This window comes from Oxyura jamaicensis, chromosome 5 (genome assembly GCF_011077185.1).
Source record: "Oxyura jamaicensis isolate SHBP4307 breed ruddy duck chromosome 5, BPBGC_Ojam_1.0, whole genome shotgun sequence".
Taxonomy (NCBI): Eukaryota; Metazoa; Chordata; class Aves; order Anseriformes; family Anatidae; genus Oxyura; species Oxyura jamaicensis.
Genome location: NC_048897.1, coordinates 55,890,260 through 55,916,340, shown reverse-complemented (window position 1 = coordinate 55,916,340; position 26,081 = coordinate 55,890,260). Strand labels below are relative to the sequence as shown.

General features: G+C 36.7%; 1 protein-coding gene and 1 long non-coding RNA gene across 2 annotated transcripts in view; one reads left to right on the top strand and one right to left on the bottom strand.

Annotated features, from left to right (window-relative positions):
* Positions 1–23,155, top strand: part of QSER1 (glutamine and serine rich 1) — a 25,881-nt gene extending 2,726 nt beyond the window's left edge. Inside the window, exons 3-12 of the mRNA XM_035327001.1 lie at positions 1,968–5,675; positions 8,094–8,383; positions 9,864–9,980; positions 10,582–10,715; positions 12,650–12,861; positions 14,248–14,385; positions 15,867–15,964; positions 16,552–16,704; positions 18,169–18,264; positions 18,865–23,155. Coding sequence (XP_035182892.1) covers positions 1,968–5,675; positions 8,094–8,383; positions 9,864–9,980; positions 10,582–10,715; positions 12,650–12,861; positions 14,248–14,385; positions 15,867–15,964; positions 16,552–16,704; positions 18,169–18,264; positions 18,865–19,005 — 5,087 coding nt within the window. The 3' untranslated portion in view covers positions 19,006–23,155. The remainder of the gene's footprint in view (positions 1–1,967; positions 5,676–8,093; positions 8,384–9,863; positions 9,981–10,581; positions 10,716–12,649; positions 12,862–14,247; positions 14,386–15,866; positions 15,965–16,551; positions 16,705–18,168; positions 18,265–18,864) is intronic.
* LOC118167538 lies at positions 19,327–26,081 on the bottom strand. The gene is made up of 3 exons (XR_004751182.1): positions 24,988–26,081; positions 24,255–24,431; positions 19,327–20,380 (listed from the first exon to the last, which is right to left on the bottom strand). It is a non-coding gene; the product is annotated as an uncharacterized LOC118167538 (long non-coding RNA).

The window sequence follows — 26,081 nt, the reverse complement described above, 5'->3', positions numbered from 1 at the left end:
CTCATTACTAAGAACTCATCAGTAAGCCCATTTTCAATATTATCAGTTCTCTGAGCTTTCTATTGTCCTTTCATGCGTTTACTTTTTTATTATTATTATTATTATTATTATTTTTATTTTTTGGTTTTGTATTCTATAGTCCTCTCAAGTATCTTTTGAAAACTTTCTCTTCTACAGACTTTTTTGATGAGGGAAAACAAGTACTCTTTGGTCTTCAAGGTGTCATTCTTGAGATGGATTATAGACTTCGGGTTTTTATCCAAACCCTGTAACAGCTGTCTCTTTTTTTTTTTTGGGGGGGGGGGGGGAGGGAGGAGTGGGTGGAGGGAGGAGGAACAGCATGTTTATTGTGTTGTCCTACCAAGTCTCCCTTGGATATGTGTGATGTTATCTGTGTTCTGATTTCATAGGGTAGCAGGGGAAGCGGTTGCACATGCACCTTCCCCATGCTTTTGTCTGTTGCTCTACAAAACTCAAAAGTAAAACCCAGCAGTTCTACCACACTAGTGTGACTTGCCTGGTATTGAGAAATTAACTGTGAAGTAGGAAGAGCTTAGATGAGAGCTGAACATCCACAGCTGAAATAGGAATAAATTGTTCCCCTTCTTTTCCCTCTGAATGCCCCTACCTTTGTGTTGGTGTTAGCTATCAGTAAAAAAGAACCCAATTGTATGTGATGTTGTGGTTTTTTAGAATACGAAAAGAGGAATTAAAACACTGCTTATGCTTTCTTACTCAGAAAGGCCTTATTGTTGACTTGTGAAAAATACTGTGGCATTCCTTCAGTATCATATCTCTTCGTATCAGTATATGTCTTGAACTGAAAGGGAGAAACAAAGACTTTCTTTCGCAGTTTCATCTGACACTTCCAAAGTCACTTTGTGATTAAGTTGCAGAAGGACTTTACGTATTTTAAAGTGAAAATTGAACATATTACTGAGATATTTCTCAAAATGAGCCTTATTTACTGACAGCTTATACCAGTGATTTTTTTTTCTGCTGTAAATTTTTTAGTGGAAACTTATTCCTTTTCATTTACCTTTACAAGAAATTCAAGCCTCTCTGAGAATAAATTTGTCTTCTTCATTTACTTTCATAGACTTCAGAAATAGTACATAAACTTTACCAGTTCCTGCAAGCCACAGGGTGAAAACCCACTGAAAAATATGGATCGCTGCTGTGAGCCCCAAAGCTTGCCAAGGAGTTTCACAAACTTATTTCGGTTGCAGTAGTATATTCTGTTAATAAATGCTGTTTAAGCAAGGATGTGATAGCAATGTCCGGATGCAAATAAGATTGTATGTTTGAGTTGGATAGTTGTTGTATTGTGTAGATAGTTGCTGTCGTTTGAACTACAGTATTTCATTTAAGAAAACACGCAAATCATATTTATTTTTTGTATTGAAAGTTAAAGCCTTCCTTTGAGAATTAAATTTAGCTATTTCATTGTATGTTCTGAAATGCTGTTTCATAAAAAGTGAGTTACAGAAGAATTGGTGAGGGTAAATGCAGGAGATGAAATTGCTCTTTTAATTGTTACATTTTTTTATTTCATAATTTTGCCTTTTTACAGTATACTTAAAGAGTCCAGAGCTTTCGATCAGTTGTCCTGTACTAGGAATTCTTTCTAAATTCAAATAAAAACTAATACAGAGCCTTTGGTTTCAAAGTAGAATTAGTCTTGTATGACTCTTTAATCCAAAATTTGCATCATAAGGATGTGAGTTATTTTCCCTCAGCAACTTGCTGTAGGTGTAGAATTTGGAATTCTTGAGGAACTGCACTTCCAGCTAGAAAATTATCTGCAATGAGTGCCTCCCTTTGCTGACAAGTGTGTTGATGCTAAAGAAGGTTATACTGATAAATGCTGGAAGAGCTTAATACAAAACAAGTTACAGAAATGCAGTGTTGCAACTTGTAAAGCTCCCTTATGTTCTTTTTCGCTTTGTTTTTTTTTTTTCTTCCAGGTATGCATTCCTCAACAGCCACAGAACTATTTGTTACTGGAGCATTGCCAACCTCTGGAACGTTTCCACCGACATCTGCTTTATCAGCATATCAGCATCCCAACACTTTCAGCAGTAGAAACTTTGCCACTACCCCTTCTCTTACTCTTCAAGATACTACTTTCAGTGCTACATCAAATGGCCTCTTAACTACTCATGATCCTTTATTACAGATTAAAACGTCACAAGGCACTGTTCCAACCGCTTTGACATTTGAGCGCCTCGGCAGTTCTGTTTTAAGTACCAGTATACCACCTCAGTCGTCAACATATCGTTCTGCTCAAGAATCTGCACCCCATCTTTTGCAACCTCAGTTTAGTTTGTTGCCTTCAACCATTGGAGGAACTCAGCAGGTTTCTCAGGCGTATAGCACATCTGTCTTTACTGGTTCCACTGCTTCTATTGATAGAGCACTTCAGCGAGAATGTAGTGTTATTAAACACCACCAGCGGCCTTCAAGTACTCAGTCTGTTCAGGCTCAACTGACTGTTTCACAGCATTCCTTACACAGCTATTTAACGAGTACAAGTGGAGTTAATTTTCAGGATACATCTAGGCACTCAGCGTTATCCTGCAGTCCAGTTGGAGATGTTACTCAGGTGAGCAATGGAGGACCACAGCAGAAGACTTCTCAAGTCACAGTGGAACTTGCTCAGTCTTACACATCTGCAATTCCATCACTTGGTTTTCCACCTGCTTCCACAGCAAAAGTAAAAAACTGTTCCACAAAGCCGCCTCCGAGGTCAACGAAGACCCCCAAACCTCAAAGTGTAGCTCCTACTGTGCAGACACAAAGCTATGCCAAAACTGCACAAAACCAGAGTTCTGTCATTACAGGCCAAGCACAGATCTATTCTACAGCACAGCTCCCAAGTCTCTTGTCAGTCAGCCAGTCCCAAAATTATGTTTCTTCCCAGTCTCAGAATGTGTCACCCGTCAGTCACCCGCAGGATTTCTCATCTAGCAAGATTGAGAAGCTGCCCTCCTTGTACAAAACGTTGACTTTTTCTGGGCAATCGCAAACTATTACTTCTGATAGTCAAACTCTAAGTTACTCCTCAGATGAACAAGTATTGACTTCAGTTCCAAATGAAAACTACTCTGGGCAAGCAAGGGAACTTTCTTCAGTCAGCCAATCTCAGAGCTACTCTTCTAGTCACTCTCAGGGTTTATCTCCAGTTAGCCAATCCCAAGTTAGCTTTTCATCTCAATCACAAGTTTTATCAGCTGTTAGTCCTTCAGAAAGCTATTCTTCAGGGCAGTCTTTAACGTTAACATCGCCTTCTCTTCCTTTTTCCGCGTCTCCTCGGATACAGACTCTTCCGGGCTCGAGTCCTAATCAGAGCTATATTTCTTTACATTCTTCTCAGAACTCCCAGTCACAAGAGTCCTCCCCGCCACAGTCTCAGAAGTTTCTGCCATCTGTGCAGTCTCCTCCTTTTGCATCCCCGGCTCATTCACAAACGCTGCAGAACAACAGGCCTTCCTCAGAAACAAAATCGTATGTAAAAAGGAAATCTGACTCTAATTTGTATGCTTCATCAAAACAAGAGGAAGAATTGTCAATGCAGGATATGCAGGCATTGCAACAGCAGGCTTCTCTTGAATCTTCCACCCAAAGGCTAACTGATGATGAAATCAATGCTCAGGATGGATCCTATAGGGTCTCAAAAGCAGATGACAGATACTCGCAAAGTGTAATCAGAAGTAACTCTCGTCTTGAAGATCAAGTTGTTGGACTTACTCTTCAAGGAGCAAAAAAGGATGAAAGAATGGTTAATACTGTGGAACAGCTTTCCCAGCATATTGGCCATATCACTAGCCTAAGCCATGACATGAAAAAAACAGCCAATTTAATGCAAACGACACAAGTAAATGTGAGTCCTAAAGAACTAAACCAGCAACATTCTCTTATGCATAAGGTACATGAAAATAAAGGTCAAGAACAGCAAGGCCAAGTCATCAGCACACCACCGCAGGTTCAACCTCATGCTTTAAGGCATGGTCATCAGCTGTGTTTGCCCAGTGCACAGGTACTTCTGGAGTCAACCTGTGACTTACAGATTCTTCATCAGTCAATACTGCAGTCAGGTTTAGGACAAGCAAAGGCATCACCACAAGTGCAAAGAATACAGAGTCCTCAACAGGTGACACATCCATTCCTTCAGATGGATGGCCATATTATTCAAAGTAATGGAGGTCATTCTCAGCAGCAGCTTCATACTCAGAACTCAGAAGTAATGAAAATGGACATTTCTGAGCCCTCAAAACCACTACAGCAACATTTGACAACAAAAGATCATTTTACTCAGACAAATCAACATGATTCAAAAAATCAGTTTGTTTCTCTTAGTTCGATATGTTTCCCAGAATCCATGCTTCTCAGCGATGAGAGGAATATATTATCCAACGTAGATGACATCTTAGCAGCAACAGCAGCAGCCTGTGGAGTGACACCATCTGATTTTGCCAAATCAGCATCTAACGAAGAAGAGATCCAGTCTGTTGAAAATAGTGAGGAGTCTAAAACACAGTTCCGATCAATGGATGTAAGACACGTGTCTTCTGGTTTCAGTGCCTCTCCAGTTGGAAAGCCAGCAAGCATAAATAATATTTCTCTGAATGGAGGCCAAATCACTATAAATCTTACACCGGTGTCAGCAATACAGACAAAACCTGTGAACCTTGATCAACAACACATTGAAACTTCTGATCAAAATGTACCAACAAGAATGACCTCTCCTGCTCTTGGTCCTGGTCAGGAGGATCAAGAACAAGGTGCTGTTCCAGTTAAGAAACAGTCTAGCATTAGCCACGAATCTGAGGAAGATAATGATGCTTCTGCTGATGGTACACTAAATGCAAGGGAGGCAGATTTTGTTTCTAGTGGTAAGAGTCTAAGTGAAGAAAGTGCTGCTTCAGAGAATGATTTTAATATAGGTGGTGGTTGTGATGATGGTACAGTAGCAGGTAACCAGTCAAAGGTTAATTCATTGCAGCCACTGCCTGTGCCCCCAAGTGGAGATGGAACTATTAGTAGAACTGAAGAAGAATGCCAAGATTTAACTCCTGGGAACCTTCAGAAGAAGAAAAGCAAAGGAAAAAGCCAAAACAAAAATGCTGCAGAAGATGACAGTGCAATTCAGAAACAGATCAAAAGAAGTGGACAGTGTAAACGTCAAAATTCGAGAGGAAATGACTCATGTTTGATGTACTCTTCGCCTGCTTCTGAAAGCTGTTACGATACTTACCAACATCAGGAAAGAATGAGGCAAAAAATTAAAGAAGTTGAAGAAAAGCAGCCTGAAGTTAAAACAGGATTTATCGCATCTTTTTTAGACTTTCTAAAGTCTGGGCCTAGGCAACAGTTTTCAGCTCCAGCTGTACGAATGCCAAACAGGACTAGGCGACCAGTTACCCAAATAGTTCGCGGCCCTTGCCTACAGCCCTCCACAAAGCCTCAGCCAGCAGCAGCACCTGTAGCTGCTGAGGTCAGTGCAGAAAGTCCAACCAAAAAAGTTGATGAAGAACTTAAGAAAAACTTAGAAACATTGCCTTCGTTTTCTTCTGATGAAGATGATTCTGTGGGGGGGAACCACGATCTTCAGAAGAGCATCTCTACTGCATTGTCAGCCCTCGATGATACTTCTGACAGAAAGAACAGATCAGGTAAAGCAGTTAGTGTGAGTGCATACACTGGAGAGTTCTGTAGCTGATGGGGGAAACCAGAAATATTTTAGCTTTTGTTAATTCAGGTGAAGGTTTTGATTTGCTTTGTTTTTAATCCAGGCGTAATTAAGAGTTCTGTTCAAAAGTTGTGCTGAGTATGAACTAAACTTGTGTTGGCTGCAGTTGGAAAATGCGTACATAAACTTCTTCATGCTGCTTGGGCAGGACTCTCCTAATGCTGAAAAATGCCTTTAGCCTGGGCTTGGAATGATGTGTCTGTTCTCTTCTCTGGCTTAGAATGTGAAGTGTTGTTGTCATCCCTAAACTTCAACAAACCACCATGTCCAGTGGTTTTAAATCAATTTTCAAAGAACTCTAGCAAGAGAACATGTTAGTAATTGCCCTCAGCAAATGTTAAGTTCCTCCTGGGTTGAGTTAAGTGTGTACTTTCTGTGATGCTAGAGCTGCACACAATATGTTTATGAAAGCAATTGTGAAAGCAATTGTTATGCTTGTAAACTTAGCGCTAGTTTAGCTAGCTGTGTCCAAGATGGGAACCACTTGACTTTGATTTCAGCAATATTTGTGAGGAGCATTGTGCCCTCATGTTGAGATATTGCTAACGAAAGAACAAAAGCTGGGAAGGGTTGTTCGGAGCGGGAGAATGGGCAGCAACCACTGATGACAGTGCTAACTAGTTTTCTATGTATTTGGCTGTTCAATTTCACTTGTATTACATCTGTGCTGTATGACACGTTTTCACTGTTCATAGCTTTTAACTGACATTGCTTTGTTTTTTGAAGTATTTGGCATACAGCATATTTTTGCCTAGATGGATCTTTTCAGTGAGATCAGTTTTCTTTGGAGGACGATTAAAAACCTACCTAATAACTGTACTAATACATCCAAGAGAGAACCTTTCAATTTAATAAGAGTTTTAAACATTTTTTCCCTGCAGAAAGCCGAAATGTGAGCAGTGCTATGGTTTGAGCCTCTCTTTCTGAATATGTTAACTTTAATAAGTTATGTTCTATGTACAGCTTCCTAAGGAAATATGTCAAAAGTTTTTGTTGTTCTTGTTGCGTGGACATTAGTATTTGTAATGATTTCTTCTACAATGCTATTGTGTCTTTATTGTTGACAAGGATGTAATATTCATACCAGGAGTTTCATTAACTTGCCTTCCTGTTTTGTTATATACAAGACTGTGCAAAATGCAACGTGCTCAAACGTGCTTAATAATGGCTTCTTTCCTACATGCTAGTGTTTTTGCAGATTCTCTGGTAATTCCCTCTCCTGTCTGTTTTTGCACATAAGTATGGAAAGACAAATACTAAAACACTTATTTGTGGTTAGTATTAAGCAGTGTCTTAAGTCTTTAATTGCTTAACGATTTTGCTTGAATTGCTTTAATGAATCTTCACATGTGGTATGTAACTTTTGTATTGAAACATTAATTTGATATTTAAGTTTTTGATTATTTTTATCAAAAGGTCGCATCTTTTTTTCTGGTTTTCAACAATTAAGTCATCAACTAACAATGATTGTTACGCTTTAACATTGCTATCTTAAATTTGAAGCCAGTTTTCTAAGCAGTATTAATAATTACCCCGTAGCTTATTTAATTTGATTTTTAGATTAGCAAGTCAATGCAAAAACAATGTTAAAATGTATAAAAATAAATATAATGCATATAAAGTGTATGAATGTATATAGTGCATATAAATTGTATGTATATAAACTGTATGAGAGACTATAAAGTAATACCTAAAAGGTTTCTATCTTTTTTTCAGGGGGAAAGAATAATTATTTTGAAAGTTTGGAGTTTGCTTTGGCTCTAGTATATAGAGAAGAATTCCCTTCTTTGTTTTATCTCAGTTCTCGTTGCTCACCGCTGTTAATTCCTAAAAATTATTAGGATATTTTAATCCCAATCTGAAACTCTTGGTTACTTTACTATAAGATATAAATGATAAATGTCCAAAAGTCATAGAGCAAATGTTCTCATGTTCCACGCATCTTTCTCTTTCCTTAATTCAATATAAAAAGTCTTTACCTGTCAGCAGACTGTAGACAAGATTCAGTTATAAGCTTTTGCTATTGTATTTGCATGGTCACACAATGCACAGCAGTATTCCTGTTGAACGTGTCTGTTAACTATAAAATTGTTTTCTGAGGCATCCATTGTTGTTATTTCTAGATGGTAACAGGCTCAAGTTAAATACAGAGGTTTATTAGCTACAATATTTTGATTTTTGTTAGCGTTGTGACCAAGATAAAGCTCCCATCTAACTCTTAAAACAAGTAATTTTAGAATATTTGCTTTTTATAGGGATTGTAAAGGAAAAAAAAAAAGAAGTGCTTATGTTGCTAATCTTGGATAACTAAATTTAACTAAAATTTGTTTCTTTGATTCAGAAGCTGAAAAAGTGGCGGTCGTTACCGCTGCTGCCACTGCTGCTGTTATAAAGCAGGAATCGCCACAGACAACGGCTCCTATAGTCAGTATGCAGGAGAAAACGAGTTCAGGCGACCCCTTAAAAGTAGCTCAACAGGATGCTGGGACTTCAGACCAATTAGCAAAAACACAGTCAACTGTTGCAATAGAAGGAGGTACCGATGAGGAGAATACGGACAGTGGAGGAGAGGGCATGTACAGAGAACGTGATGAATTTGTAGTGAAGATTGAAGATATAGAGACACTAAAGGTAATCTAAATGCTTATTGTGAGTGTAAAACAGAAATCAAACAAAAACAAACACACCAAAAGAGCTCCATGACTTATCCTCAAAAAACTGCTGAAGGTGGAAAGGCTATGGATTCGTTTTCTATTTGCTGCCAAGCTACTTCAAAGGTGTCTTTCTGATGTGGGTTATGAATGTTTTGAATGTACTTGATCCATTTTACAAGGTATATGTAATAATATAAATCTCTGTCCTGGTAACTTCTGTTAGAACTTGGAATTACTTTTTTTTTTTTTTTTTTAAGATAGTAGTAGGTTCTCAGGAGTATGGTATTGAGGAAATGGCTCTTGTATTTTTGCAGATGGTCTTGGAATTGTCTTTTTTTCTTTTTTTGGAGGAGGTTGTTTGCTGTTCTAATCAGAAATGGCTTTCATATGGAGCCAGTACAGCTCTTCACTGGAGTTTATGGAAAGGTTCTGTGTTGTCCTTGACTTTTATTTCTTGTGGTCTTTTCATCTCAAATTCTAGTGAATGTATACCTGTTCTTTGCTCCAATCATAGCTTGCAACACTCTTATTTTCAATTTCTGATACTTATCATTATTTGTCTGCGTTCATCCTCTTGAGCTTAAGCTTGAAATTAATTCATGTGGCTTTATCACGAGTGTTACCAGCTCTAAAGTAAAATATTCCCTTGTAATTAATAAAACTATGCAAATATTGTTATGAGGTATTTTGAATTTTAGTTTTGGAATTTTGTAGTATATATTTCCTCAGTTATTTAAACAGTCCTTGGAGAAAGCATCTATACTCGATTATGTTTTCCAAACAGAAAGTTTTTAAGTTAGTAGTTTGCACTTAGGATTAGAGAATTCTTATTTGAGGTAATAATTACAAATCTGTTTTTAACATAATTTATTTCTTAAACTATTCCAATAAAAGAAAAACAATCCAAACTTTTTTTTTTACAGTTAAAGTTGAACTAAAAGTATCAACTCTCTCTGGTACACTAATTTGAACTGAATGCTCCTTTTTCACCTTACTGTAAGCATCGTGCTGTTATTTCACAGGTACTGTGGACTTCTGCCACAGAATCTCAAGGAACCTACAAGCTTTTTCTGCTGCTTGTTGTGATTATTACATTTCTGTTACAAAAAAAAAAAAATCAATCAAAAGGATTTTAAAAAAATAGGAAAAGTATCATTTTCAAAAATACCGTTTTGTGGCTTGGTTGCGTGGTACCTTAGTTCTGACATTGCAGCATAGGCGAAGCTTGTTGGCACAACTTCATTCCTCTGACGGTAATATTTGTGACTGTTAATGTTAATTGTAGTTCATGTCATGATCTCTTAATATAAATTACATGCATTAATTAAGGAGTTGGAACTTGAATGACCTATTTCTATTTTATTCCTGGGTAACTTGTTCAAAAAATAGAATGCATAAACACACGTCCGGGAGAAAAACAAGCACTGTAATTGGCAAATAATCTTCTGTTCTTACAGGTTGCTTTGCAAACAGGAAAAGAGCCTCCAGCTATTTGGAAAGTACAGAAGGCCTTATTGCAAAAGTTTGTTCCTGAAGTGCGAGATGGACAGAGAGAATTTGCTGCTACTAACAGTGTGAGTCAAAAAAATTCCTCATGAAGCTTCATGGCAACTAATTTACTTAATGGAAGGCTGGGAAAGAAGTTAAAATGTGATTCTGACATAACATTCTTGCAAAAAAAAAATAAAATAGTTTTATTTCCTTCTACTCTAAATTTATTTCTAAATATATTAAGGGGTAGATTCTTGGCTTTCCAGCATGGGTTCTTTGGTATCATTTAGTCTGGGTAAAGGAACAAGTTTTTTCAACTGGAATAAAGTAAGTGGGAGCAGGCCTGTGAATCAACTGCTTTCTACTGTGGGAGGGATACTATAGGACAGCATTTCAAGAGGCAGCCATTTGCCAGAGGTAATCTTTTGCAATCATGCATGGAGGTGTGGTGTGTTGAATAAAGGGAGAAAATAATGGCCAAAGTACTTCTTGCCTTATTTTCTTGTTTTAAGCATTATTTGGAAATCTTTTGGAGAATCCATCTTACATTATAGCAGCTATAGTATAGGTCATATTTGTATATTAACAGATTTTTAAACATTTTTCTTTACTACTTAAATTGTTAAACTGAATAATTCTACTTAACAGAAGCACCTTGTATATTAAATCATATTTTTTTTCTAGTATCTTGGGTATTTCGGGGATGCAAAAACAAAATACAAACGAGTCTATGTGAAGTTCATTGAAAATTCAAACAAGAAGGAATATGTCAGAGTGTGTTCAAAAAAACCACGAAGCAAGCCTGTACAGTCAGCAAGGTATTTTATTTGTTTGCTTTTCATTTTGTCATACTGCTTTTGTATTAAGAACATACCTATTTTAATAAACAAGACTTATAACTCAGTGCTCTGTTAATTCCTCTTTCAGTTGGAAATGGAAAACTGTGTTTTGTTATAAGAAATGAGGTATAAATTATTGTCAGATCAAGACAGTTCTTTACCTGGAATCTGTGGACTGCAATAATCATTCATTTCAGAGGGCTCAACCTACTCATTCATTTCTAGGGCTCAACTTACTATGTCTTTTTGTGTTCTTTTGCCCTGTTACTCAGTATGTGGATAGAAGCCTACAGGCATAAAGATTTTTTTGTGTGTTTTCTCCTATCCTGTGGTTTTTGCAAGTTAGGTATGTTTTTTTGGATTGCTTTAAAGACTGTCTCAACCTAGCGTACTAGGAATACCATGGCTTGTTCTCAACCCTGGAAACTTAATTTAAAAACAAAAGTAAATTGAAATTGGTAGTTACAATGATACTTTCCCGTCGTTTGTTCTTGCACAGTGAGGGTATATTTACTTTTCGTATTATACCTTCCCTACCCGTCAGCCCACTCCAAAAGCCTTATCTCAGTAAATCATCCTTTATAATATGATATCAGTGTCCTAAAATCAATATTCTGGTAGTATTGCTTCTAAATCACCTAACAAAAATGCCTTTTTGGAGAGCTAGGTAAAGAACGTGGAGCAAACAGTATGGTTTTGATTCTAGTAAATACACTGCTGGGCCTGCAAAATGGAATGACCATGTCTCCCTCAGACAGTCCTTTGGCTGTCTCTGTGATTTCCTCTGCCACCTTTCTTCTGATAGTGTTTTCACCATCACTCACTTGCTAAAGACTTTGCTATTGCATTTTGTTTCGGCATTTGACACTGCATTTGCGAAGGATTACAGCATCTGTTATACAAACCTTTTCATGCTTTAATGCTGAGCTCATTTTATCTTTCCGCATCTTCAGATGCCATCTGAAGCTTTTCTCTCTATATGGCTTTTCAATAATTACAATGTAATGTAGGTATTTTCGTTTGTCAGATGTTAGTGAACAATACAGAAAAAAATACAGTACTCTTCATTCAGGAAATGACTGGGTCTTGAGCTCCAGTTCTGTACTCTTAGAGAAGGCAGTTTTATCATATAACCAATTTTATAAAATGATCATGATCTACTTAAAATTACCTGGGGTTTTGTTTTTCCCTTTTTTTGGCTAAAAGACATTATTGTTCTCTCCTCTTGAGTAACAGAAGTCTGTTCCATGACCTGTTCCTCTAGTGCTCTGAAACAATACTGTCTTTTAGCCAAAACACGATTAGGATTAGCTATCCATACGTTCTCTTTTCAACGCTGTTTTTTGGCTTTTATTTCTGTCTTTCCGTGGTGTTCTTACTCATGATATTTCTGGAGTGCAGTCACATTCCATCTTGGTTCTCGTTTAGCTAAGCTGAATTAATCAAGCTCTTCATTTTTTTTTTTTCTTCTAAGGCAGGCTTTCCATTCCTCTAATCAATCTGGTCTGAGTGCTGGGTAGAGAAAGGAGGAGAGTTGTCTGTTTTCTTACTGCAGTCTTCAAGTCTTCTCCTGTGTTTCTGCCTGGATGATGTTCTTGATTATCTTTGTGTTGATACAATATCCCAAATTCACTTTGTCAGCAAAGCTCATTAAGTACTACTATTTATTCAAGTCTGTGAAGTCTGATTTTTTTCATTAAATGGTCAGTTTTAATATTAGCTCCAGTCTTCTGCAGTAGATTCTACTAACATTGGGCAATTTGTGCTCCCTGTGCCTGTCCCTTCCTGTGACAGTGAAATAAGTGTACGTAATCCACAGGGAACATCTGATTAAATAAGCCTACCACTCTTCTATTAAAGCCATAATTTGTATGGTAATTATTTTGATAAAGATCTTGTTTGTAATATTGCAGGACCATTCATTGCAAACCTAGTAGTAGCAACAACAAAACCCCTGATCCACCAACACCAAAACCAACAGCAACAAAAGTCTCTTCTGTGAAACCCAAAGCTAAACAGCCAAAGGTAAAGGCTGAACCACCACCAAAGAAAAGGAAAAAGTGGAAAGAGGAGTTTTCATCTTCCCAGTCTGATTCTTCACCGGAAGCACAGAGTGATGAGGATGGTGAGTGAGGGTACTCTTTGAAGTTACCTCTACTGTAGTTTATCAGTTAAATATATTCTTACTGCTTGCTTTCAAAGACTGGTTCAATTTCAGAAGAAGCTGATTTGACTTCAGATTACATCTCAATAATCATATTCTTCATTAATTTTCCATTGCAATCTCATGTCTAAAATAACATTCCTGCGATGCCTGTCTGGATGCACATGTAGGCAGAATTCAGATGTTACTGTTGTTTTTTCAAAACCGCTGGAGAAAAAGGAGTTGACTTCTGGCTGCTTCGTTGCTTGCTTTTCGAAATGCCAGCTGTTCAAATGTAGCCAGCTGAACACACTTGCTCTTAAGACGTTCACGGTGTCTTACAACTTTGAGATATGAAGCTTCAGTAATGCTCTAGAACAGAAAGGTATTTTTGAAGTGTGCTCTGTTTATAGAGGTTACCTCTGGTTGCAGACGTACAGTGCTTTTTGCATTTTTGTTTTGTTTATTTTCTGTACATTTGAAGTTGCACTGTGTAGTAACCATGCACTGTATTACTCTTTATTTCCAAAGCATGCTCTGTGATTTTTAAATATTGATGAGTTACAGCCGATGCACTGGAACAGTGCCTCTGCTGAAGGCTGCATGCTTAAAATAACATGTTTCAAGCAGACTTATCCATATTTAAAAGCTGAACACTACCTGTAGAAATGTGGAAATCGGGGGGGGAGAAGCCTTGCTAGTGAAATTACTGCAAAGTATTGTTATCACACATGGTGCCTACAGAAAGCTCCACAGAACTCAGGCTTTACTGGTGCTGATGGCTACTCCATGCGCATGATTCCTCAGAATAAGCACAAATACGCCTACATTGCCTCGCTGGTAAAATGTGGCTTGCGTGGTCTTTTGGTTTGGCTGTTTGCTTTTTTTGCAAGTCAGACAGTTAGGTGCTATGGGCCTCAGTAGTACACAGGCTTCTAAATGACATTAGTGCTCTTTAATTGTTGTTGGGTGACTTAGTTTTGCAGCTTTAGGGTACGCTTGCATTCACATGAAACCTGTGCCTAGCACACTTTGCCTGACTAAAGTTATTCATTATCCCTTTTCTCTAAGCTTTCATCTGCAATAATATGTCTAAATACCCTAAAATATGATCATCAGCCTGCTGATAGTTGCAAGTAGTTATACGTATTTCAGTAAAAAATTGTATCACGTGTACCTTGTTGTTCATAACTGTTTTAACATGCGCATAGTTTGGCTGTTACTTCTGACTGCATTGGGTTTTAATCTCTTGGCATGCCAGTAGGGGTCACTTATGTTTTAAGAGAGAAAGCCTTCAGTTTTGTAAAACACAAATATTTGCCGAATCCTCAAGAAAGAAAAATCACTGTATTCCAATTAATTTTTCAGAGCTTGTACCTCCAGCTCCCTTTGTTACTCGCTTTTTGAACACAAGAGCTATGAAAGAGACCTTTAAGAGCTATATGGAGTTGCTTGTTAGCATTGCTTTGGATCCAGACACAATGCAAGCCTTGGAAAAAAGCAATGGTACAGTATGTTTAAAATTTGTATATTTTTATTAAATTTTAAGGCTATTAATCAGTAAGGCAAATATATTAAAAACAAACCAATTGGAGGAAAAATGAGGTTAAAAAAAATCCGAAGATAACTTCATGTAAATGACTGTAATTTGTTTGCAGTTCAGATTTTCTAACACTTCCTTTTTTCTGAGATTCAGGGTGGCCTTGTTACTGCAGCGTTTTTTTATTTTGATTTTGGTTTAATACCATATTTATGTTGTATATTTACTGCTTAACGTAATACAGTTTCAATTCAGGTTAGGTTAGATATGCATGCGTATATAAACGTATCTATCTGTGCTGTCTCTGAGGAAGCAAAGTGATTTAGAAATACTGTTTTGTCTGTTTTGCTGAGTTAGATTTGTCAGAACTGAGCTCTTTGTTACTGTATTAAAATCTTACAAAACACGTATTTGAAGCTACGATGTTTCAAGTATGTGCTTGCCTTCTTATAAAGAAATACCCTCATAACTAAGTAGTTATGATTCTTAATGCTATTAAAAAGTCTTTTTCAAACCCTGAAACCTTGAAATTCTGATCACAGATGTATTTATTCCATTTTTCCTTTAAGGAGATAATGTATGATCTACCATAGTGGACTCCAGAAGACAAAATAGAAAAAGTATTTCTCAAAATTTAACAAAGTACTCATGTATGAAGTTAAATGTCCTTACAAGAGCCATCATTTCACCTGTTAAGTTGGAAGCTGTTGTTTTTATTTGTGTTATATTCAGTTTGCCTGTATTAAAACAAAAACCAAAAGGAAAAAAATATATAGAGTCCTCTTTCCTGGTTTGCTCAGGTTGTGCATCAATATACGCTCACCTCAAGGATTTATACCCTGTGACTCTTGTCAGTAGTCCCACCAAAAGCAAAGGAATTGACTATAAATAAGACTCCACACTGAGCTGTAAATTTTCATCCATGGCCACATACTTACTTTCAAGTGTATATTTTTCACCTTAAAGTGATTTATCAGGTAACTTCTATCAGCAAGCACTTTTCCCAAATACTTCTTTTATAAACACGAGCAGGGTCATTTCTTGTAAGAGGGAATAGTGAATATCAAATATATGTATATGTCGTCTTCATAAAACTGCCAGTTGTGTTGCACAGTAGAGGATTATTTAGGAAATGGTTTAAAATTATCTTTGAGATTTATTCTTTTTATTGCTCTGTCTTTCTTTTTCCCTTCCAATAAAGAAAAGTCAGAGAAGCAGCTGGACTGCAGTCAGCAATTAAGCTGTGTAATACCTAGACCAGTTTATTGGGCTGATCAAAAAAACCGACAACACTATTTTCTCTAACTTTTAAAATGAGTTTATGAGCAAATTGCATTATTTTTTACTTCTACTTTTTATGTTAATAGGTAGAAGAATAGATTGGAGCCTCATATTACCATGTTTTTCTTACTAATGAACTGTTAACTTTTTTCAATTATCTTTTTAGATGAGCTACTTTTGCCTCATATGAGAAAAATCGATGGCATGCTGAATGACAATAGGAAAAGGCTGCTTTCCAAACTACGCTTGGATCATACTTTCAAGGTATTTTCTTTTTAAATTCTAGGCTTTTTAAAGTAATGTTCTGAGCCAGTCACTGAATATATACCATGCAGGTGTAACTAAAAACCCAAGGCAAATATGTAACAGAAGTGAACATGAATGTGAAAGAGAGATGCTCTAAGTTCAGTGCTTGTGTTTTGCATTTGGAGAGCATTTGTGATCAAGAACTTTATACTGCTAAGGTAAAGTTCTAGTGTGATCTCTGAGTAGTTTGGCCTTAAAGATTCTTGTGTAGAAATGGAATGGAAACCAATTTTAAAAGATAAGAACAGCCTAGTGGAGCCATTTTTTACTCTAATAAAAAAAAAAAATCACGTAATACCTGAGATACAATAAGAGGATCTTCTTGTCTTGAAAAATTATAGTAGCAAACAACCAGGTGGTCATGTTTCTCAAACTGTCTATGGTTGCTTGATCTGTAGAGTTTTTTATCGGGTCTTTGTGAAGAATAAATTGTTTTATAATAGAGTGCACTCCAATTACCCATTTTTCTTTGAAAAGTTATCAGCAGTATAACAACTGTTCTTGAATTTTTCATAATCCTTTTTCATTCTATGCCCTCCTTAAAGAATGCTTTGGAAAACTTCCCTGAACTGACAGTCATCACTCGGGATTCAAAGACAAAAAGTGGAGGGACGTCAGTGTCTAAGATCAAAATGAATGGTAAAGCGTATAACAAGAAAACATTGAGGGCTTCTAAATCAACCACTAAATTAGCACAGGTGAGTGTCCAGGTTTATTACTGCCACCATCTGACTTCTAATATGATAACGATGTTTGTGTAAAACACTGTTTCATTTATTAGTCTCTTCTGTAGATTCATCAAAATATAAAAGCCTTTGAATGAAATGTGTGAAATGTGTTTTCTGTAATAAAAGTTGAAACAATATTTAAGGCTATATATTAAAGCACCGGTTTAGCTCATTTATGAAACACAGTTATATTCCATTTATTATATTCCACAAAATATAATAAAACATTTCAAAGTTATTCCCCTATTTAAGTTCTTAAACCACAATGTCTTTTTTACACATGTTTACTATATTTAGACACAAGTGCTCTTATCCAGTATATTTATACAGGAAGTCTTCTGCGGCAACTACTCGAGTTTGCAGGAAGATCAAGTAGTAGTATGCTACTTGGCTCATGCAGGCAGCAGCTGGTATGTGTAGTTGGATGGGAAGGGAGAGGTGAGCTCTGCTGTTGCTGTGCTTCATACCAGTTGCTGTAGCACACCAAACAGCAGTGCCCTGCTAGAGCCCGTTTTGCTCTGTCACTACCAGAACAAGAAGTGAACTTCAGGCCACGTTTCTGCGTGACAGTCGGCCTCCTGGACTGTTGCTGAAGCAATAATGTGTTGCCTTCAACATTGCAGTTGTGGTAAAATCACTGTATAGCTCATAACAGCTTCTTAAACTTGCTGCAAGATTACAAAAGTAAACGATACAAAAGATCAAAAAATTAAAAACAAATGTTAATACTGTAAAAACTGATATCAAGACTTCAAAATTTAGTTTCTTTCCTGACTTCCAGTGACAGAATGAAGCTGTGTATCATTACTGTTTTTAAAAAGTTTTAAAAAGTAACGTGGTAGAGCTTGAGATGTACACATTATTTGTTTCCATAGCATTCTTGAGGAGAACTATAATTAGATTTTGCTAGGTACTGTCTCCCAGTCTTAACTCACAGCAGCAAAAAGTGGCTAGGTAAAAGACATGCAAATACAGCCCACATTTGTATTTCTTGCCAAGGTAACATAAATATTAGATAAGTATAGGTCAGCTCTTCTAAGGCACAGATTATGTGTGTGGTGTTTTTTTTTTTTTTTTTTTTTTTTTTTCAATGGCACCTGTCAACCTGGTAGAAAAGAGTTAACCTTTGGTAATACTTGCAGCACTTCTTGTGAAGTGATATCTTACTGGACTTGCACTTGCAGTGCATTCAGAAGGATTGAAAGCATTCTCAAAACTAGTTATAACAAAATAATTTTGTAGGGAAGGTGGAAATGATTGTGATGCAATATAAATTACAGTGTACCAAAAGATATCAAAGCGATTGTTTGAATGACGTATTCCATTTCTGATCTGTTAGGGAAAGAAAAAAAATATTTATAGAACAAAACATCAATCATGTCTCTGTCTTGAAACCTAACATGAATTGACCTGAAATAACTGTTCTTCTTGCAGGAGTTTACGGTAGATCCAGAAAAAATACAGTTGTATTCTTTGTATCATTCACTCCATCATTACAAATATCACATATATCTGACATGTAAAGAAGAGGTAAGTAATGGGTTTCTTACGCTGTATGTTTACATTCATTGTGGGAATTCATTGAGGGAGTTGAGTCTAAATATAGAGCAACTGTGTTTTTGGTAAATGAGTATGGATTATAGCTTCCTTTTATTGTAACTAATTCCTTATGACAAACAAAAAGACATTCGGAGCAAATATGTTGCCCCTAATGGACAATTCTGCATAGAACATTCAGATAAGAGCCTTACAAGTTTTGTGTGGAATCAGTTTCCATGGGGGTAAGCATTGTTCACAGTTTTCCAAATAAATTAAAAATTATATCACCTTGTGTAACCCCTCAGGTCTAAGGGCTACTTTTTTTTTCTTAGAATGCCCACTTGTTTATTTTTTACTGCAAATCTCTCGTTGACGTATTCCAGGTAGAAGAAACACAAGAGTTAAGCTCTGGCTCAGATGTTAAGAGAAGCAGTTTTGGTGGGGGTTTCTTCAAAAGTAGAATGCTATTTAACTAGATTAACTGTAAAAGCAGTAACTCTTAACTAGAGTATTGCAAAAGCAAAAATTCTGTAATGCTGGCAGCCTAACATGTCTGTCTGTGTGCATGTCTCTTTATCTTTTTTTAAATAGATTTCTTCCGTTCAGAAGAAGAGTGCGGATCTAGGACAAGAAGAGATTGTGCAGCTGTGCATGAAAAATATAAAATGGGTGGAGGATCTTTTTGAAAAGTTTGGTGAACTTTTGAATCGTGTCCAGCAGAAATGCTCATAACAAAAATGTATTCCAAATCTCACATTTTTCTACGGCACTAATCTGATGGAACAGAAAGCTCAGAGAGGCTCTGATTTCTTTTATAATGCCAGACTGCGTTCTTCTTCGTAGGCATTTTTATTTCGCTTTATGGAACTTTGTGCCTTGGCTCTTGCTAAGGAAAAGTGATGCTGCCAATGAAATCGGTCCTTTGGAGGTGGAACTAAACATAAACCTAACCAAGTTTTTAACCTGAAGAATTATTTTCTATTTTGTAAACTATTGGATAACTTAGTTTTATTTTCAGAAATGTTTTTGACAAATGATAAAGCATGCACTACATATACTTTTCTTTATTGCTAAAAAGATAACAACACTTAAAATACTACAGGTTTTCCATCTCTGACTAAGCAACAGAAAAGTCAGTGTTGGGGTGAACTAGTTTTTACATACGTCTGGCCACCAAATTTAGTTTTGTACATTTTGTGAACAGAGCCGGAGTGACATCAGTTTCTGCGAACATATATTGCCATCATAAAATCCAGAAATGTCAATATGCTTTATGGACTCCTTTTACTATTGTCATGTTCAGGAGACTGAACGTGGAGTTGGTGCAATCCTATGACTGCTTTTTTGTGTCAAATTATATTGTAATGAAAGACAATGACCTTAACTATTTTCCCTGTTTTGAAGAAAAAAAATATTTTCCTTTATACTGCGGTTTTGTTTTGTTTTTGTTGTTTTGGGGAAGAAAATTCAATTGTACATTTTATCTCACTAATAGTTGTATTTTTCACAGAGAAAATATTGTGGTTAAAATTGTTTCATGTATCTTTGTAATACACTTTCCATTGTTTTCAGTAAATCCTATTCATTTATATGTTGATTTCTTATTGTAAACTATATATCTTGAGGTAACCCTTTTGTTTATACAGGTTTGCTTCAGTGTTAACCAGAATAATGCATACTAGACTAGTTTTGCTTTAAGTGTAGTTGTGTTAGACACTGCAAGTATTTTCTGATACGTGAAAATAAATTTCTTACTAAACTAGCACTTGATTAACTGAGAGTTTAAATGAGGAGCTATTACACTTTATCTTTGTCAACAAAGATTGATGATTGAATAGACTATATGCAGTGTTAAACACAGCTTACATAGTTGTTTGTAGAACTGGCAGTTGCAGAGCTGTTCTCTTTTTGGTGCCTTTCAAGTCTTCAGACATCTTGTAGCTTTTTTGTCCCTCCAGTTTGTTAACAGTTAGTAGTGCCACTAGTCACACTCAGACAATGAATGTAATGGGCTCTAATCCAGGAGAACATTTTCTCATTTTCTTTAAATTTGCCAACAGAATGCCTTACTGAGTCATTCAGAATGGATACTTACTCTACTGGGGTCCTAAAAAAAAAAATAAATAAAAACCATGTTGTTCTTTTTCAGAAAATGTAGGGAAAAAAAATCATTCCTTTATCCGTTCACTGCCACTTAGTGCCTTAATTTCATCCAAGAAAGCAGGGTTCACTATTCATTGGCCAAATGAAATAATGTTCATTGCCATGTGACTTTTTTTTCCTGTTATCTGTTTTGATCCTATTTAGTTGTTAAATATTCATTAGACCTTAGAACTATAAAGAGTTTAATGAATAGATGTGAAAATGCAATGATTTGATCTTGAGTAATCAAATAGAGGTTTGAATAGTAAAGCATGTACCGAATTTTAGCTGATTAGTTTTTAGAACCTTAGAGGATGTTTACCATATTTCCAAAGCTTTTCATCTTTTAAAAGCAATAATTCTCCTTTACAACTTGTATGCAGACTACAGTAAACAGAAATGGATATGTGCCCCTGCCTTTTTTAAAGCCTCTTTGTGGTGTTTTTGCTTTAAAAAGGGAGGTCACTATCACATTAATAGATGCATTGTGCTACTGTTGTGTCTACTATAATCAAGGATAGCGATGTGGGCTTTACTTAGGAAGAATGTGCAGAATGTTAGAGCAGTCATGAAGCTAATTCATTTTTACAATGTAAAGAAGGGTAGACACAGGGTTGAAGAGTTGCCGTTGTTTCAGTCATTCTGTGTTGAACCTCACAGGAGCTAAAGTTTGTGGTTAGCACGTGAAGCAAAGTTACCATCGGTAGTGATCAGCTAAAATAATTGTAATGTAAATATGCACTCTGGAGACGTAGTAGCAATGTGCCTGGTGTACTGTTTAACCTATAGTAGGAGTTCCCAAATCTACTTAGTGTATTTCCTTATTGACGGGGGTGATTGGCAGCAGTAGTTCCTGGCTGTGTAGATTCATGAGAGGCATTTCCTCTCATGAGGAATATATATAGATTCTTCACCCAGGCGGAGTTCTGTTGTTTCCTTTCAGTGATACACACAACACACTTTGGGAATTCCTAACCTGTAGCTTTAAAAATGGTTAGGATGCAGACTGAGGGAACAAGAGTTGGCTCCTTGATTGTATAGCAATGAACCCATCAGACTTCGTGTCTCACATCCCTCCCTTATGTGACTGCAAAGCAACTAACTGAGAGAGGTCTTTATGCTTTCTGAATGATTTCTCTACTGCTACTTCATACATCCTTTAGAATTTTGAATCTAGAAGTAGCTTTAGGAAGCTACTGGTTTTAATCCAAGTCCTTAGAAACTGAAAGAAAAAGAAAAAAAAGATGAAAGGTTTTTGGAGTAGTTTCTCCATATTTAAAAAGAAGGTAAACTTTAGCAACAAGCATCTAAATAAAAATGGCCAGGATGCTCTGCACTGCCATAGAGGGTGGCCTGGCTTATTTTTGGCTGTTTTATTCCCAGGGCCAGTTAAACAAGCACTGTGCCTATAGAAGATAGGAAAAACTTTTCTTGAATAAAAGTAACTACCCCAGACTACTAAAGATGTGATAGAGCTTCTATCTTTGTCTTGGGCTACAAAAATGGTGGCTGGATTATTAGTTTACCAATTGCAGTGGGTAAAAGCATGGAACTTTCAAGTGTGTGAAGGATCATAAATTAAAATCAAGTTTTGTTAGTGGGATTGAAAAGGTTTTTTATACTGAAGCAAACTTAGAAAAAAGTCAATGTACAAATTACTCTTTGCACAAATACTTTGCTTTGTTTTGTTGCATTTTAGATAATTCTGCACCCACACCTCAATCTTCTGTCCTTTTCTCGAAGCAACAGTGAGGTCCTTATTCTTTAACATCTGACAGTGGAAATTGAGCACTCGTGACTGCAAGAGAAGATGCACTAGGAAGGAACAAAATCCTCTTTAGACTATGAATTAGCAAAAGAGAAATTTATTAAACCAATCGTGTGATGACCTATGTTTTTTTTAATTCCGCTGTCATTTCCTTTAGTATGGCATCCCTGTTTACATTGGGTTTGTTTTTATTGACATAACAGTATTTCTCTTAAAGGCAGATTTTCTTTGAGATGCTACTTCCAAGATCTTGCTTGCAAAACATCTGGGACAAAATTGGATTGAAAAACTGTTTCTGAAAATGGCTAAGGACTTTAGGGTCTTCTATGACATGTAATGTATTCATATATTGTCTAAATGAAATACTACTTTTTAAAAAAGGCAAATCTTACAGTCTGTCTTCCAAGTAAATGATTTCCATAGGGGAAATATATTTTAAATATTATTTAAATATTTACTACTATTTAAAACAGAAAAGCTAAAACCATGGTCACAAAATGTCAATGTGTCATCAGTCATTTCTTTTTCTTTGCCAACACTTGACATTTGGTCTCTTACTCTGTTACACACTTGTGCATTACAGTGTGCACATTCTGCCATATCTTATTGTTTAAGCTAACATTAACATGTCATTGTTAACAAATGCATGTTTTCTGCATATCTCCTCTACATATGGCAAAAAAAAAAAGAGGCTAGGGCTAATAAGAGACACTTTACGCGTTCTTAGTCCAGATTTTCAAGTGATCCGTAATACAATGTATGGAAATGTGAAAAAGGACACAGTTTTGTACCATTCATGATGTTATTAACTAAACCCATTAAAGTGAAAACACTTTTAAACAAAAACCTCATAATGCTCGGTTATTTATTATGAAAATATTAAGCGTTGGAAAGTAGGTTTGTTGGGAAAGAAATGGCAACTTGGACATTTTCTGATCTCAATATGAAGAAATACATTTCTTTTTCATTCTATCACATGAATTAAGGAACTTTTTTTGTTATTACATTTATTGGTTCTAAATGTTCTGCGTTCATTTTCACAGCGTATCTGCCAGTTCTTAAACTGATGTGAGAAATGAGGAGCCAGAAAATAGGGGAAAAAGAGAGACTACTTCTGTGATTCAGGTGCCTTTTAGCTATACTGTTTTCTTCTGTTTCCTTCTTGCTTAACCAGAACATTACCTCTATGTGTACCTATAGGGAAAAAGTGGTGCTAGAAAGTTTTCGTCTTTTTTTATTTTTCCAGTTACAATGAACTACTCCAGATACTTTCTTAAGAATATTTTTCCTACACACAGAGGGCTGAAATCTCATATGATGTGGATATTGATGTGGATATATGGTAAGTGGTCTCTGAGCCACTTGCTTGTAGGAAAAAGTGAATCTGAAGGGATGGAATGTTTTTATAATGGTCCTGCGTGTAAGAGCTACTTCCCAAAGCAAAACTCAACTTAAAAATGCTGCTCTTTTTTTTTTTTTTTTTTTGTAGGTGTTTTTGGTTCAAATTATTATCAGATTATGTCACTGACTTCTTTTTTTTTTCTACATGTGTTGCTTGAAATATTAAACTATATAACTGGGAGGACATGTCATAGTGTTCTAAAACTTCCAGGGCTTGTGACAGCAAGAACTTTTAAGCAAAATTATGTTGCTTGTCATCCTCCACCTTTCTAACTGCGGTGCCTGCTAATGTGATTTCTCTGTGCATTATTCATGTATCACATTTTTGCTGCAGCAACAAAGTAAATGGTGTGGTAACTGAATAAAAACTAAAGCATCAGTGCTTTGTCATGTGGTTAGGTCCAAATTAGTAACTCGTTGAGAGCTCTGGAAGAATAAGGGTTTAGATGTGTTCACTGAGTAAACAGCTTTGGTGGATTCTGAAATCTCCCAGCTTTTCGTTGTTGGTCACCACATAGAAGTTACTATTCATAAACTTTGGTAACAGGAGAGTAAGAGAATGCTTTTTATTTGCTTCAGTGCAAGGTCCAGCAATTGTTCAAACAGCCGCAGAGGTACTTTGACCACAGTCAATGGACTTTGCACAAAAGAAGCTGAAGAGAAAACTTACCCCTGAGGATCCAAGTGTTGCAATTCTGGAATCAGCTGGTCAAAAAAAGTACTTTGCCAAGCATTGTTACTTTCTTTTTGACGTGAACTCTGCAAGTTCTGTTGAGTTCTTGTGGTGGTGACGAGGCTCTCTGCAGGCAGTGCTTCCAGGGTTGTTTTTCCATCCTAAGGTGGGGGCCTGGCAAAACATGACATGATAGGGTCTGGTGGTTCCTGCACATCGTACATTAATATAAAAGGTGAATTATAGATGTGCGTGTACAAACAATAAACTCACTCCTCTGCTCTTGAACACAAGCCTTACATTCGGTGTAAATAGTGATATAACTGGTACATAGCTATTTAATAAAAAAAGTCAAGTGGTCAAAATCATGAACTAACTTATGATTGGCAAATCCATTTAGAACATTTAGAGTTCTCCCTTCCCCCCATATTTTGTGTGCTCCTACTGTCCCATTAAGCTGGTGCCACTAGTTGCTGTTTGCTTTGGGAGTAAGGTTGTGAAACTTGTCCCTGCCAGATCATTGTAAATTACTACCTCACCATACTTCAGCTGGAAATCACTGCTTACTTGGCTTGATCTCAGGTTCTCTACAGTTGTATAAACTGGTGAGACCAGCTCCCTAACCCTTTGTGAATTTACCTAAAGCCACTTTAAGTAGTCAAATGAGTTAATGTATTCACTTTCGTTTTACAACGTGCAGAAGTTCACCTTGTTAGTTACTTTAGCTTACCTGAGAAATGATAACTCCCAGGTGGGCAGATGGTAACTTCTGGCATTTCAGTTACTTGTGTCTGATGTTTGAGACTGCTTATTCTTCTCGAACAGGCTTCTAGTGTGCAGATGACAGTGAATCTTTACCGTTCTATGAGGAGTCTTTTCCAAACGGTGTTGCAAGGACCATGCTAAGCTATAGGTATGCTGTAATCAATCTCTTGTTATAATGTATAATCGTCTTGAATGTCTCGGAAGACTTCTGCAGGAAGAAAAGTAGAAAAATCTGTTTAAGGCAAAAAATAGTAAAATTGAGAAGCAGAGTCGTGTTCTTGCATTTTTGGTTACATTGCAAATACTCTTTGCTCCCATACACTTCCTTAAAGTAAGCATTCTCAAGGAATTCTGGCTCTGACTTGCTCCCTTTCCAGCCTGTGCATGGATTGCTATTCAGAGTGCAGTGTGTTCCACCGGAGGTCAGTGTGCACCAGTGCAGGCTCAGCCTCTTGCCTCCCTGCCCTTCATTTGCCATTGAGCTGCTTGACTTTGTCCTCTGGCCACATTGGTATTCCAGCCCAGGAATGGAAGGATTGCACTCATGAACAATGCACGCTTTGTCAATTCAAACATTCAGACATCCCGAAGCTTCTGTTTTGGGAACTTGTTTATTGTTCTGGTCTCTTCAAAAACGCAAGGGTGGAATCCTTACAGATTTCACATCACTGTATCAAACTGAAGTTTGTGCTTCAGGAGTAAATCATACTCTTGCCCAAGCTGTACAACTGAAAGTCGCTTCTCAATGGTGGGGCAGACGCGGCTGGCATCATGGATTGAATGTTGCAAGATGGCATCACTATATCCTACAGAACTTGCTACCGCATGCTCTCTTTTAATGCAAATGTGATGGGAAATTGAGACTAAGCAGAGTGAATTTGTGAATAACCTGCTCTGCATCCTAAGGGATGCAGTCAGTCTCCTCTAACCCATGGAGTTCAGCCCCAAGCAAACCTCTCATAAGTACAAATAACAGAACACTTTACTCAGTAATAAGACAGATTTGCTACATCAAATCTTGTATAAAATATAGCCTTTTGCAATCCAACATTGTATGAA